At 40.9% G+C, this 15,986-nt stretch overlaps 1 protein-coding gene across 1 annotated transcript in view; it reads right to left on the reverse strand.

Annotated features, from left to right (window-relative positions):
- Window positions 1–534: 534 nt before the first annotated feature.
- grm7 (glutamate metabotropic receptor 7) overlaps window positions 535–15,986 on the reverse strand; it is a 263,044-nt gene continuing 247,592 nt past the window's right edge. Inside the window, exons 9-10 of the mRNA XM_023394638.2 lie at window positions 10,145–10,391; window positions 535–2,458 (exon numbers count right to left, since the gene is read on the reverse strand). Coding sequence (XP_023250406.1) covers window positions 2,409–2,458; window positions 10,145–10,391 — 297 coding nt within the window. The 3' untranslated portion in view covers window positions 535–2,408. The remainder of the gene's footprint in view (window positions 2,459–10,144; window positions 10,392–15,986) is intronic.

A 15,986-nucleotide genomic window follows, 5' to 3' on the forward strand; every position in this document is an offset into this window, starting at 1 on the left:
TCATGTTGATACATTCTTGGACAACACCACAGAATAGTTGCATGAGTGGCCAAATGTAAATCTCTCCCACAACATTGGCACATAAGCAGCAAGGGCAACATGAATATACCTAGTACAAACAGTAAAAAACATACATGCTTTCTTTGTTTGTTTTTTTTTAAGTATTTTGTTTTTTTAAATATATATTCATCTTTTTCTCCATTTCCCATAGTTTCCAGGAAAATAAGAAACCAATCAAAGCCATATTCTGCTGTGTGAGAAAGTATCAGAGGAAGTTAACGGTAAAAGAAAACAGAAAGTAAATAAAAAACAGTACAATTCAGAGCAGACAGGTGGAGTCAACTGTGTTGTGAGAATTTCATTATTTTAAAAGTTTTTTTTTCTGTTTCAACATCGAACATATCAGGCATGCATTGACAACCTCGACATCAACACCTTTTTTGTTGTATCAGCAAGTCTGTGAAAATCACCAGCACAAATCCAGCGACGACCCCCCCCCCCCCCGGACGGTGAGGGCTGTCTCTTATACACATCTAAGGCTCATCATCATCATCATCATACACCTATGAAACACTGCAGAAGTCGTCATGTATGTGTGTGTGTTCGTGTGCGTTTGTGTGTGTGTGTGTGTGTGTGTGTGTGTGTGTGTGTGTGTGTGTGTGTGGAGAAGGTACACTCGTGTTGGATGGGAATGCTTTCATTGTGGGACCACAAACATTTCAAACAGTTCAAACAAAAAGGTCACGATTTTTTTTTTTTTTTTTTTTTTCTTCTTCCAAGCTTTATGTTCACGGCCAGCTGAGGAATCTGGTTTTTCTACCATGTCGGGCGACTGATTTTTGGACTCACAAACAACAACATCTATCCAACATAAACTCTGATGTTTTGCTCGCTGTCTCATCCCTTTTTGGACGGCCATGATAAAAACTCACAGCCTTAATGTTTTTACAAGTGTCTGATAAAACAAGGTGACTTCAGATCTTATTCCCAGTCACAGACTCGGGAGATCCGCTTCATAGGCACCCTGGTCTTATGATCACATTCCTAATGTTGGACAGTTAAAGACCTAGAAAACTTCAGATCTCAAGTATCTCTCTACAGCAGAGGGTTTCAAACTGTGAGAGACGTGAGCGAGGGAGGTGAAAGGGACGGGTGCATGCAGGTGCTCTGAAACAGCAGTTATATGCTATTGGCAGTATCCTATTGTAGTTTGGATACTGATTTGACCGCTCTCCAACAACGCGGTTCAGCAGCAGAAGCTACAGCAGAGGCTGATGTGGCTCATGGAGGAGCCCAGTTGCCACAATTTGAATCACAATGATTGTAACTCAGTCAGATCTGACCACACAGACACGGCTGATGTCTCAATTTTGTCTTGTGTCTTTGAAAACCCCTCTACTAAATAAGCACACTGTAAATCAGGGCTGTAATCTAATCTGTTACCGATGATAGTTTGTTTCAGATGTAGAGGTGATTCAGAGGGTGTTTTTTTTTTTTTAAGGATGTCTGGATTTTTGTGCCACGTGACATTTAAGTGACAAAAATCAGATTCCAGGTGGCAGCATGAGCAAAGCCCTCGTAATCTCAAAGCGAAGAATATGGCTTTAATAAAGAAACAAAACAAAAAAACAATGTGCATCCAAGAAGCAAGAGCAAAAGAGATAAACCACCGTCATAATCATCTTAAAAATAAAAACCAAAAATAAAACCAACAACTGAAGTATAGGCCAACATATAAGCCATAAAGAACTACACACGGGTCGACAGGAAGGTTGGGAAACTTGCAGTTTGGAAGGACATTTAAGAGACAGGAGGAGGCAGGCTCTGTAGAAAGGGTCATATCAGGGGTCGAGACGGCTGCTTCGCTTGACATCAACGGCAGAGAGACGCGTCATGGAGCCCCGTGAGCTACGCCGACTGTTCACCAAAAAACCTAGAGGCTGCGAGATGTCTGCTGATGCATCCCGTTTGTTCGTTCTCAGTATGATCATCACAAACAAACAAAAAAGATTCTGGGTTTTATTTTTTTAAATTTTCGGACCAATTTCCCAAACATCACCCGTTGCCATCTTTTTTTTTTTCTTCTTCTTTTTTTAAACACTTCTTTACCTTAGTCTCTTTGCTTTCTTGCTACTTTTTCACTGACCGAGTGAATATCTATGTGCCCGAATTCTTTGTTCAAAGGAAACTCCCACAAGGCTTTGCTTCAGAGTCTGAAAGTCTGTGGTGGGCAGTGAAGCACATGAGACCAAAAAAAGAAAAAAAAAAACTTAAAACATCCTTTTCTTCTTTTTTCCCCCTGTTTCTTGTTTTAACCCAGCAGGGCAGGAGACCAGATATCTACTGTTATCACTCTCTTTCCTCTTTTTTTCCCTTTTCCAGTCTGTCGTTCTGATGGAGGATTGCCTTTAGATCACAAGGTCGTTGTAGCTCACGTATTTCTTCTTTGCTGCTGGACCTAAAAAGGGAGGAGAAAAACGAACAGAAGAGATCAGCTTCGGTTCTTGCGGCTGTTACTTCAGATGACGGGTGATGGTGAAATGACAGTTTAATGACAGGTATATGAAATTATCCATAAGTTTTTAAATAAGGCTTGAATTATGAACTCTCATTGCATTTCTTGAGTTGACTGACAGCACAGACTCATTTCGAAGAGAATTGCCTCTTCTTCTTTTAGAATTGGAGTCGTGTGTTTTGTAGGTGTTGAGAGGTCATAACTCAGAGGCGAACTGAAGAAAACACAATGGAAATACTGCGAAATATATCAGCTTCTGCAAAAATAAGAACCTCAATCTTGAGAAAAGAATATCCCACACACTGAGTACTCCTATACATCTATATGTCTATTATACACACAAATCAATACCAATGATTGGAAGACACTCCTACGGTGGAGTGTCCCACACCTGTGCACTGTGGAGTATTATCTATTTAAAGTGATTGTTGGATTATTTGACATGAGGTGTGACTACTGCACACACTGTATTACTCCACTGATCAGACAGAGCTAACGCCAGGAACACATGGCCTGCGTGTCTACTGTGTTGCTGCTACTGCCAGATCTGTCGTTCTACATAGAGTTTTCAGGGTACTGGAATCTCGGATTTCTTATTCTTATAAATTAATAACATAATCATTCACCTAAACTGGTTTTAAAGTGGCTAAAAGACACTTTTTGCAGATGTCCCCTTCCACAGCGGCACATCACTTTACTTCTGTCCCAGTGCTCCCGGGCGTTTCTCTATAAACTGGCAGCTCAGAATCTCCTACAGTCAATACACTGACTATAGATAACTACCTCAAACAACCCCATGTCAAATCACCCGAACTACCACTTTAAGATCGTGGATGTAAGAACTTTTTAATATACTTCTGATGAAGATCTACAGAGACTGAAACGGTGGGTGGTCAGTCAATCGTGATGCTGAGAAGTGCAGGATATTCTTTTTTCAAGACTGAAGTGACACTTTCCAACGCACCTGCATCTCAGACATTTGGATGTGCGCATATTTTAATCAGGAAAATAAGAACCTAAAATTAAAGTCTGGTTCAGAGCTCTTTAGTTAAGGACCTTATTTTCATCAAACAAGCACAACAACCAGCACAAAGCAGAAGTTCTCAGTCTCACAGACTGTGTGGGCGTCTCCACCTGTTCTGGTTCATGTAGGGGCAGCAGCACAGAGAGGAGTTTAAGGGCTGGGAGGAGATGAATACAGGTGATTAGTAAATTCACTGTCAGCCAGTAACATTATCGGTCTCATAGCCCCGAGACGGACGAGCCAATCACAGTTAGCCATGATGTCATGAGGACACAGGTTGTTACTTTTTCTCCTTCGTCTCCCTCAAACAGCAGAATTAAAACAGACTAGTGTGGGCTGTTGTTCAGCTCCATGCTGCTGTTCTCAGGTGATCTGAATGAAGGTATAAACAGTGAACAGGTTGTGTTATGGCACTACAGGCTGATACTGTATGTGAGGGTTTCTGCTTTGACCACATTAAAAGTTCATATTTGATATTGATTTGAATCCATCAACCGGTTGGAGAGAGTTAAATTAAATATTATTATTGTTGTTATTCTGTTATTGCTGCACATTTGCTCTTGTCACTGAAGTGGCAGCAGATTGATGTTGCACCAGAAACAGTTGTGGTTCTAAACGTCTTTTATCACCACAGAGGTCAATCCACAAAGGAAGTGTTTGTGTTTTTTAAGCATTTTTGACATCTATCACTCACCTGGCTTGTGAAACAGATACACTTGTATTTATCAAATGTATTAATCCACACTGACACTAAGACTTTTTTTTTGTATGGTGTGCTTAAGGCAGATTGAGTAAGCGGGGAAATAAAATCAGTGACAATGCGTTTCCCTCCTCTTTACTCATCATGCAGCCCACTTTAATAACATTTTTGTCCTGCCGGTGCCTGATATCACTTGATAGAGCTGTTCTGAGGACAGCCATGGCTGAATAAAGGTCAGAGTCTGTGTGGACTGGACGGTCTGAACGGTTCAGTAGTGCTTATGTATGGATTCCCAGTAAGACCCTGCTCTGTCTCATTTGAATGAACCTCTCAGGTTTGTGCTGGTCGTTGCGTGGACATGAAAATAAGGCCCTCAAATGCATCAAATGAGAAGGTGGAAGAGGTGTCATCTGTGGTGTTCCTTTTAGTTATGACCACCTCCCTATCTCCCCCCTGCAGCTCTGCCTCCCTCCTCCCGTCTCTTGGCGACCACTTGGCCTTCAGTGTTCATCCAATGACAAATGGCTTCAAGCCAAAAGCCCATCATCAATCATGCAAGAAAGATAAAAGAGAAAATGGCAGAGTTCGCATATTAAGGCCTGAACGTGTCACTGAACCTCCCTGACTTTGTCATAATGTGTCTCATTCATACAGTAAGTAGTCAGCTATGGTCTGACAGGGCCGACTGTTCAGTATCAATACAGTTAATACAGCGCTACGTGGTATACTACAAAGGCTTTTTCCTTTTTTTAGCAACAGGCTGAATTTATTGGTCACAGTTGTGTGACGCACATTTACATATATCCACTGAGATGCAGAGCAGCCTCAGGTCTGGATTTCAGTAGATGTTCAGTGTAACGTCTTTTCTTTTAGGATGAACAGGTGAAGGTGCCACTAAAGTCAATGTTGTGTATGTGCAGTAACAGCTGTTATTCCTAAACGATATCTATCAACTGCATCATAATCTATAAATAATATTATATTATATATATATATATATATATAAATTTATAATTTGTAAAATCAAATTGTCTCCTTTAGATTCTTTCTTCTTTATATTAGAGAAAATTACATTTAATGCTGTACAAACAACTGACCCTGAAAACTGTATGATAGTGTTACATATGCAATATTTTTCATGATACTGAATTTTTTTTATATTATAAAAATCTCTAATTGCTATTTATCATTCATGATGATGATGACCTGAACAGATCCTCACAAACACTGAAACGAGTGATTTACAACACGTACAGTTGAGAGAATTTGATAATCAGACTTGAAACAGTCATGAGCTAACGTCACAGCGAAGACTAAAAGGAGATTAGATAAGAATATGGGCATCTTCCTCTACATGTGGAATATTTGAATACTACAGATAAAAGAATGTTGGGACAATTTTTGCCAGATTTATGCTCTAATAATATTTGTCAAATAAACTTAAAAAACAAAGAAAGTATTGAGGTAAAAAAAAAAAAGAAGTGCCGAATTAATTCATTGACATCTTTAACTCACTTGTGAATTTCCACATTCATTCTCAAGGCAAGATTTCAAGGGGCGGGTTACATATGTGGAAGTGTTAGAAAGGCTAATCCCCAGAGAAAAGAATGTAGTAGAAGTATTTCACTTCTGCAGGCACCCAGGGCAACGCTAAGAAAAGGAAAGTACTGCTTGTAAGGATTCTTTTTGAGAGCAGCCATGGCTATATGAGTTTTAAGAGATATAGAGAAGCCTTTGTTGTATAAGGAATAAGCTTTTGCAGAGAGGCAGAGAGGTCTATAAAAGTCAAATCAGAGAGATTTGGCCTTTGAAGAGCTGCTGAAACCAGAAGAACAGCGAGAGATAGAAGTCTTTGTTGTCTGAGAATCAGCTGTAGCAGCGGAGAGGACGGAGAAGGGGAGAGCGTCACAAGTGCAGAGGAGAGATGAAGCCATCTGAAGTGACTGAGGGCTATTACGATGTCATGAAAGAGAGAGAGAAACGGGGGGGGGGGGGGCAGCAGGTGAGGAGGAGGCGAGAGAGTGAGATTGAAAAGAGAGAGGATTTAAAAATCGAGTGAGGGGAAAACCAGTAAACCCGAGGCTGAGTGAGCAGACGGGGGAGAAAGAGAGAAATGGAGTGAGAAATGAGGGGGGAGTCGTGCGAATGGATCATCCCGGGCCAACAGATGGCTCTGCTGGTCTTCGGGGAGTCCTGACTGAGCTGCAGTCTTCCTGCACAGCTCCACTACTGCTCTGCCTTCTCTACCATGAACTCACCCTGAATAGTAAAACAGGGTGGGGTCCAGAGTCCCTGCACTGTTGATAACACTCCAGGAAGCCTCCCCCCAATGTGTATTAACAAAAGGGATTGATTTATGAGCTGTGACTATCAAGATCGTAGAGGCTGCAGAGACTTTTTCCTGCTGGGGCCTCATTATGTCTGTGTGGGGCTCCAGAATTTAAATATACGAATAAACAAGTAGTTGGCATTTGAATGTCAATTTCAAGTAGCACTCTGAAGCAAGGTTTTCATCTGAAATTAGTTCAAATTTTAACTGAACTTCCAGAAAATCGTCAAATGAACAGAATATCCAAAACTTTTTTTCCACCATTTTTACTCAGGTTTTGTATGCACATATTGAAAGTGCACATAAAAGCATGAAAAAGAAGTCAGGCATATTCAGAAAGAGACAAGAGTCTACTAAATTTGGCAAAATGACTTGAGAAGGGTGAACTGCACTGACTCAGAAACTGCCAACAAAGAGCTGAAACTTTACTATTTCAGCCAGGATGATGGCTAACGTTGCTGACAGCAGGCTAACCGTTGTATCATAGGGTTGGGCGTTCTCTTTTTAGACGAATTGTACAGAACACATCATTAAAATGTGCTATATTTAGATATTTAATTAAAAGAGTTCAGTCACTGCTAACCAGCCCATTGTTAACAGCTAACAGCTAGCCGCCTAGAACAAGGACTGCAGCTGGCGACTGCAGTCCTTGTTCTGCTCTGCAGCTTTCGCAGGCTTGGCGTAGCAGAACATCTAGCTACCAGTTCTCCACCAGAACAAGATCCACCGTCACAGGCTGCAGTCCAAGACGGTGGAGTCACAGTCCATCCGCGGGACGAGAGACATGTCTGCAGTGCAGGGAAACATGAAGCGGGACGAGCCGGGGCTAACTAACAACTGAGCTTTCAAATCAAAACACTTATATTTAGCACCTCATGAATATATAACAGAGCTGCCAGAACAAATTCTCCATATGAACTAAGCAAAAAATGTGATTGGTTGTAACACAATTTGCAAAATGGCGAATGGCAAGAAGTGAGCGAAAGATATACATATCACGTCCTCCAGTCAGGATTTACTTATACATAATAAAGTCACAATAAAACCAGATCATAAACAGGACGCAGATCATGATTCAGGTCGTGGATTGTGATCACAGCTTCTGGTTCCTCTTGACGAGGAGCTGAACAACAGTTTATTTGAGTAAAGACGTCACATGTGACGTGAGCAGCGTGCAATCGCTCAGGTGAAACCAGTGCTCAGGAGGCTGCCTGAGGAGGACTGGGGAGAAATCTAATCTCTTAGATTAGACTAATCTCTGGGTGCAGCCTTGCCATAGCACAGCCGATCAAAGATCCACAGATGAATATCTCAACAGGTTTGTTCTTTTTCTTCCTCTCTTTCTGTCTCTTTCTCGTGATATCGCTCACAAGTGTTGAATAAGCGATTTTCCAGCCTGCCACATGCACAGTTTATGTCCCGATGAGCGCAGGAGCCGTGCAGTAAAAATCTGAGGTCTTGGGGGGTCAAACGTTCTGTTAAAGTGCCACCCACTATAGCATGCATGCAGCACCAGAGAAAGACTGTAAATCTGCCATTCAGATAGTCGTATTATGCTCTCCTCTCCCTCCTCATGTAAAAGTTATAAGTCAATTGAAAGATGGCGATAAAGAGCTGTAGAAGTATACTTAACATTCCCTCCACACACTCCCTCCTCTCTCCCACTCGAATGCATTCCCCCTCATCTCTCTCTCTGTCTCTTTCTCTCTAGACGAGCTCTCTCCCCCTCTCCTCAAACCTCCACAAGAAAATGGATCAAGGTCAGGACAGCAAAGCAGGAGAAGATTAATTTGCTCTTACCTCTGATAAATTATGAAATTAGCCTGTCAGGGGGAGAAAAACATGATTTGGTGAGTTGTCCCTGAGAGCCCCAAAGAGAAACCCACAGCAAGGTGTGGGTAGTAGTTTAATCACATTGCCATGTAATTTGTGAATTAATTCATTAATTTGAGAACTGTGGTGTATATATACATATATATATATATATATATATATATATATACATATCACAGTTCTGGTGGTTTCCTGTGGAGCAACAAAACAAGCAAATGATGTCTCTGCATGCTTGTTATGCTCTTGCTGAAATGCAGGGTCTTTGTCACGGATGTTCAGCACTAAAATGACTTGAGCATCGCAGATCAAAACACGGGGTTCATGGAGACAAAGAGTAAATGGAATTTGGATAGAAGTAAATTTCTATCCCATATGTATCATGGGTAATAATTCCAAACAATGCTGTTTTTCAAATTCTAAAAAGCAAAAATGGTTCAAACTCAAATTAACCTGCAAGACATGGACATCACCTTTTCCTTTGCTGAATGAATTTACAAGGTTTTCACAAATCCTCACTGACCATAAACAATACAGAGAAGCGTTACCTGTAGAGTGTGACTCTGCTGAAAGCTCACAAACTGTTTTTATACAATTTATTTACTGATATTTATTTATCAAGTTAGTTATTTTAACTCATTGAATTCTATTTGTACTGAGATTAACATCAATGATGGCTTCCTGCATTATTCCAACTACAGATGACAAGCTCTTCATTTATTTTACCATGGCCACTGAAAATTCTGGATTCTGATTGGTTGTTCAATGTGTGAATTCAAGAAAGTTAAGTGATAAATTAAGTGTAATTTGGCCGATTTGTTAATTAAACAAGTTTCCTAATGGCAGCGTTACATTTCTAGCACAACGTGTTTGCTGTTGCAGATGAGCTAAGAAACGTTATTTATACAAGACAGGGTTGAAATAATTTTAAAAGCAACTTATTCAAATACACATCAAAAGCAGCAGTGGTCATGCATGAATAAAATAAAAATGGAAAGTAGTTCTTTTTTCTGTTTGACTTTTAGTGAAATTCTCTTCTCTTTCTCTCAGAGTCCGATTTTCAGATAGACATCACTCCCACGTCTCTAGAGTAATTATGAAGCTACAGCCAGCAGCTGCTTAGTTTAGCTTAGCATACAGATTGGAAACGGGGGACACATCTAGCCTAGCTCTGTCTACAGGAAACAAAATATTAACAATAACATGTTTTTTGTAAATACAACAATTTTCTGCTTTGTAGTTGGTTATGTGAGGGACTTTTTCTTGGCATTGTATTTACTGTACGGTCATGATGAATATGAACGCCTGACTCTCAGAGAGAAGGAGAGGAAGAGAAACAACATGGTGGTATGTGGACTGTGTTAAAAGAAATATCATCTGGATTCAATGAGTCACCTTCCACCACCAAGACAGAGAAGAGTCACATTTATTATAATGCTTATTAGCAACCGTAACTTGTAATAGTTGCTTGAATCATCTGCAACATGTTTCTGTGACAAAGTGTTTTCATTGTCTCAGTGGAGGAAACTGGCACAGCATCAAGCCTCATCCTTCAGTCAGTGACATTAAATCCAGTCAGTTCAGGAGGTGAAGTAAATGCATGGTTGGATGAGTAAAATAATAACATGCTTTATTACATTTCAATTGATTTTAGGTTTGAGTTTTACACTTCATTTAATACAATTTATGCGTTTGCAGCAGGAACAGTGAGGAGTTAATATACAGCGTTTTACACTGAGTACTTACTGTTGGGGTCCACGTTCTCACAAAGCTCCGTCTTGGCCTCTCCGTTGGGCCGGTCGCTGGCCTTGTGGGAGAGTCGGGACGACATGGTGGCAGCTGTGACGACGGCTTTGAAGGAACGTTTCCTCTTCTGCACATTGAGCTCCGGGTGGAAGATGATGACGTAGACTTTGGGCATGTAGAGCATCCCGAGGGCCACAGACGCACTCAGGTTCATGGAGATGGTCAGCGTGGTCGTCTGGATGTACAGCTGGAGGGGAAGGGGATAAATGAGAGTTAGACAAAAAGGCAGAGGGGGAGTTAAGGTGCTTATACAGCTCGTCTTTTAGTTCTGGTCTGGCTCACGTTCACACTGACTTTTTATGAACCAGCCAAGAGGAGTTAACATGAAATCACATGACTGACAGGTAACTTATCGGTTGGACAGGTTTGGTGATGAAAATGGATGTTGATACTAAACCAAATGTTGGGATTTTTCTAAGTGCAAAGCATAGCAGAGAAACTGACCACTATCCTCTCTGCATTAAGAGTTTATTTTTAAAGGCCCCATATAGTATAAAAGTAGATATCCATGTGTTTTTTGATTATAGATCAGGTCTAGGTTCTATATTAATACTGTGAAAGTATCAAAGCCTCAGTCCACAGAGAAATGCACACAGCCTGTATTCAGAAACTGAGCCTTAAAACCAGCCGTCAGGACTTCTGGAACTTTGTGATGTCACAACAAAGCAGTCACCAAGCCCCGCCCACCTGGACCCACCTTCCAAACCTTGCAGGAGAGGCTCAGATCCTCCATCTAACCTCACAGGATTTGGTTTCTCTGAGTGTTTTCCCTGATCACTCAGAAACCAGTCAGCCAATCAGAGGTTAGAGGCTCAGAGCCTCCTCTCTTCTGATTGGCTCACCGACCTGTTGTTACTAGAGCTCTAGAGAGAAGCCTGAGAGAGGAGATGTAAAACTACACTGAGATGGTTTTTGGTTCTAAATATATCAAAAGGTAAAAATAAAACACAGGGAAAGTATAAGATATGGGACCTTCAACGAACTCGGTCCATTTGTTGGTTCTGTGTAGCTGAATAAAAGTGCCCGACTGACTGAGGAAACACGACCTATAATACGCCTGGAAAGAGATTTGTTAGTGAACCAAACTCTTGACATGTTTCATGAGCTGGTGAAGGATGTTTTTTATTATCCAGTGTGTTCTCGACCCTCACCTACAGGAGAGAGCAGTGGCAGACAGCTGGGCCACAGCGTAAATGTTTTATGCGCTGTGTATATTGCACTTGCGTCCGGAGCCGCGGCCCTCTGAACCCAATAGAGGGCTAATATCGGGCCGGGATGAATGCATAAAGAGGCCTGGCCGCGCTGTAATGGGCTTCCCAGAGTGGCTTTCACAGAGTTCAGCCCCACTGTCTTTATGTGTTATGGTCCTGCTGTCACAGTCTGATGTATACCATTTACAGAGAGAAGTCACAGGCTGAGTCACTGGGGGCTGAGGGGGGAGGAGGAGAAGGGGGAGGGATGAGAGAGACAAGAAGGAAAGAAAAGAGGATGGTGGGGAAATAGGAAAGCAGCAGGAGGGTATTTACACTGGAGTAAACCAGCCGAAATGATCAGATGTTTTCTCTCCCGATATCTGTACATGTTTTGGTTAATGTGTTAAATTAAGAGGAAACACTAATCTGTTGTCCCTGTTACAAACAACTAACACACAACCCCTCCCGAGAGAAGGCTACACCAGCGGGAGTAAAAAAAAAAAAAGAAGCTAAATACACAATTATATTTTACAAGTGTGCAACATTTTCCAACAGTGGACCGAAAGGAAAGAGGGAGGTGAACATCTCACACTCTGCTCAGATTTATTCTGTCCCAAGTATTTTAATAAAGCACCAATGTTGCATTTTGTTCTTTAGTTTTGTCATTTATTAGTTAATTACTGTTTGGACTTTGTTCCTAATCTTTCTATCAGTCTCTATGTTTGCATTTACTCAAGTAACCAGGTGACAGGTGATTGGAGGACTCGTTGGCATGCACTGTAGTAACCTGGTTACTGTAAACGTGCAGTAATCACATCTTATTTTGGATGGCTTCTTATTTTAAACGTTAGTGAAGACGGACTCTTATTTTGGTGTGTGTCTGCGTCGGAGGGTACTGGTGGTGCAGTGAGAGGACGGACAGAGCACACCTGATCTAGTTCCTCTTGTTATAGTCCGAGTTAATCGTTCTCTCTCTTTCCAGGAGCATTACTCATCTGCCCACCTGCCTGTCTGTCTGTCTGTCTGTCTGCCTGCCTGTCTGTCTGTCTGTCTGTCTGTCTGTCTGTCTGTCTGCTGACTGGCTCCCCAATCCACGACCACCTGCTTCCTCCAGCCTGCCATGTTATTCTCGCTCATTCATCTACCCATGTCCAGCCGGTCCAGTAACCTCCCCACTTATTCCACCTCCGTTCCCTGTTACCCTTCCAATAAAACCTCTTCATTCCTTTACTCTGTGTCTGTGCCATCAGGTCCACACTGCAATTCATGTCTCTGTTAACAACTCTATCTCCTCCTGTGGACACACATCAGTGGAGGCTGCTGTATAAACAGGTAATGAACAACAATATAGTAAAAGACAGCTGGAATAATATAAAGTAGGTCTGTGTCTTCAGCGTAGTCTGTTATAAACCATTTATCTGATGGCTTATAGTCATGTGTTTTTTTAAGCTGCAGTGCATTGACTTCTCAGGGCCACCGTAGTAATTAATATATAAACTAATTAAATGTTTGAATATTGATTATAAAAGCTAAACGGGGGGTAAAGTGTTCTACGAAAAACATGAACTGTTCTTGATAACCACAACTTCACTGTAATTGCTGAGTGATTAGGGAAAGCCACGCCCCCTGCCAAATAGGAAGCCACAGATTTCTGGCTGATTAATGAAATGAAAACAAACTAATATCTCAGTCTGAATATCACGCACTTATTATTTTTGTTCATAATTAAGATGTCTGTGTGATGCACACACACACGCACACACACACACACGCCTGTGACTCCGTCTGATATAAACCAGTGAGATAAGCATGTGATAAGACAGCAGCTCTCTGATAAGATGACATGTCAGATAAGAAGCAGCAGACGTATCCAGAGGTCTGTTACTGAAGATTAATCTGATCACATCTGATCCTTTTTTCGTCTGTGCTGTGAGTCCGCCCCCGGCTGTGTGTCTCTGCATTTGATTTGTATGTGTGTGCATGTTTTAAGGCACGTCGGTTAGAAGTTTTGAGTGAGGCCATTTTTAAGAAATGAAGAAAAGAGGAAAAAGTGGAGAATCCTAATGAAGACGGCGACTCTAACCGGGCGGGGAGGAAGAGATCTGACGCAGCACGACTAATGATCAGAGGCGAAACACAGACGTGATCTTAGTGTTTTTTTGTTACTGGACAATAAAGACGATGTGAGATTGTAGATTAAACTTGGAGCCGGACCACAGACGAGGTTAAGTGGATAATTTATCTGCTTAAATTGAAAAACGGTTTCCTTTGAGCTACTCAGATCCTGCATTTATCAAGAAACACAGAGCAAGGCTACAGGTCTGCAGTTCTTATCTACAGAGGCTGTAAATATCAAATATCATGTTCTCCTTTGTTAAAGAGACTAAAAACCAACTAAAAACATTCCCAGTGGTGGAAACATTTACTGGTACGTTTTACTTCTACTCCACTACATTTCAAGGGATTTTGTTTTAATAAAGCAGTAAACAATAAAATATCAAACAGATAAATCACTACCATTAACATCATCATTAAAGCTCTATTGCACTTTCAATACAGAGACACTGATGAATATATTTAATTAACTCACTGATAACAAATTCAGAAAAATAATTCATACAGATCCGAGAAATGCGAATCTGTTTTGTTGAATGTTTTTTAAATTAGTTTCAAATTGTTAATATATTTCAATGGTAATAATTTGAGCCTGAGGTTTTTAAAGTTTCACGTTCTCATATTGTTAAATGATTCAGTGAACAATCATCAGTAATAATGATCCAATAATCAAACATATTTATAACACATGGGCAGGTTTCCTGCAGAATAAGGACTTTAACTTTAATGCAGGACTTTTACTTGTAACAAAGTATTTGACATTATTACTTGTAAAGGTTGTGAGCTCTTCCACCTCCACTGAACATTTCACACCTGAAGGACCTGCCCTGTTCTTTCCCTCGGTCTTATCAATTCAATCCACAAGTTCTCTGGATCTGTGACTAAATATCCATCGTTTTTTTAATGAACAGATCACCTCATATTGGTGGATGTCTGGAAAGAGACAACTTGATTTTCAAGTTCCTTTGGGCTGTGAGACAAAGTCCAGCACTAATTAAAGATCTACTTACATTTTCCCATTTTGCAATAGGGAGATAAGGATATTGCTGACTAAACTGTCGCTACTTCTTATCTTATAATAAACTTAAACACTTAGCAGACGTCCACATTAAGGTGGTCAAATTGAACACACTTCCTCCTCTCAGACTAAAACTGGATGGAGCTGAAAATTGAGCTTTTTCCAAAACCCTCTCCAGAGTGTGTAGATGTTGAACTGCAGCTTTTTTCACACATTTTCAAAAAAAAAGCAAAAAAAAACAAAAAAACTCAATGTTCATGTAGTCTAAAAAACAGATCTTTTTATCTTCATTCCTGCATTAAAACACAGACAAACAGAACAATGACCTGATGAAAACAAAGCTCAGCAGTGTTTGATTCAGCGTCACACCTCAGAGGAACGTCCACGAGCCCGCAGACATCGCTGATGTGATTTCAAAGAAGCTGAAGACAGGTTTGTTTGTTAACTGTCGATAAAGGCAGAGTTTGTTCAGACCTCACATCGTCAAAGGCTTTCATATCTTTTCTCATCATCTGTGTTTGTAGAGTTTGTGTGTCAAATGGTCTCAGCGGGGAGCCGGGGCGTGGGTATAAATAAAGTCCATTAATTAAGACTTCCCTGGGATCTCTAAACAGAGGGGGGGGGGGGGGGGGGGGTTTATTATGACTCTGCTCTGAAAGATATGAGTCAGTGTTGAAGGAGAAAACGCTGGCACTCAATTCGTCTGCTGCATGCTGGGAAAGTGCGCAAAAGTTGTTGTTTATAATCAGCAATAGTTACACACAGATTTTTCTTTTTAGAGCAAACAAACTTCTGTTCAGTAAAGCAGCTCTGGGCTAAAATAAATCCTTTTCTGTTTTTGTCACATTCATATCGGATGAATCTCCTCGCAGGAGGACAGCGTGTCACTGTATGAAAGCAGCAGAAGCAAAAGAGCATGTAGCCCCATATGGAGGCAAACAGACTATAGTAACAACAATTATGTAACAGCACAGTATCAGTGCTGTGGGGAATGTAACGATGTGTGTGCTCAGCTGGATTTCAGAAACATAAGGACGATATGCGCAAAAAAAAAAAGACTAAATAACTCATTGAGTGCGGGGGTCTTTTAATTTGGCTTCAAGGAAAACCACTCAATGACAATGGCATGGATGGAGGTAAATAACGTGAGACGGGACAAGATGTGAAGTAGAAAGCAAACAGTGAAGAAAGAATATACGGCTTAAGAAAAACTAGAAAGAAGGGAGAAATGTAGTGCAGAGGAAATTAAATACATACAATCTACAGTGAGTGACAGATGTGGAAGCATCAAAGAGAAAAAGACGTGGTAGAGACAAGAGTTAACATTGCCGTTATTTTCCACCTCTGGAGACAGCTCTTGGAGAGTAAAGGAATGAAGTTTGATGCTGAAATCGCAACATTTCTTCTAGACTGGTGAGTAACCTAGCTGTTGATGCTAACGTTAGCTATGTAGCAA

Source organism: Seriola lalandi, unplaced genomic scaffold (genome assembly GCF_002814215.2).
Source record: "Seriola lalandi dorsalis isolate HSWRI2012SDOR001 ecotype SW California unplaced genomic scaffold, Sedor1 jcf7180002054951, whole genome shotgun sequence".
NCBI lineage: Eukaryota > Metazoa > Chordata > Actinopteri > Carangiformes > Carangidae > Seriola > Seriola lalandi.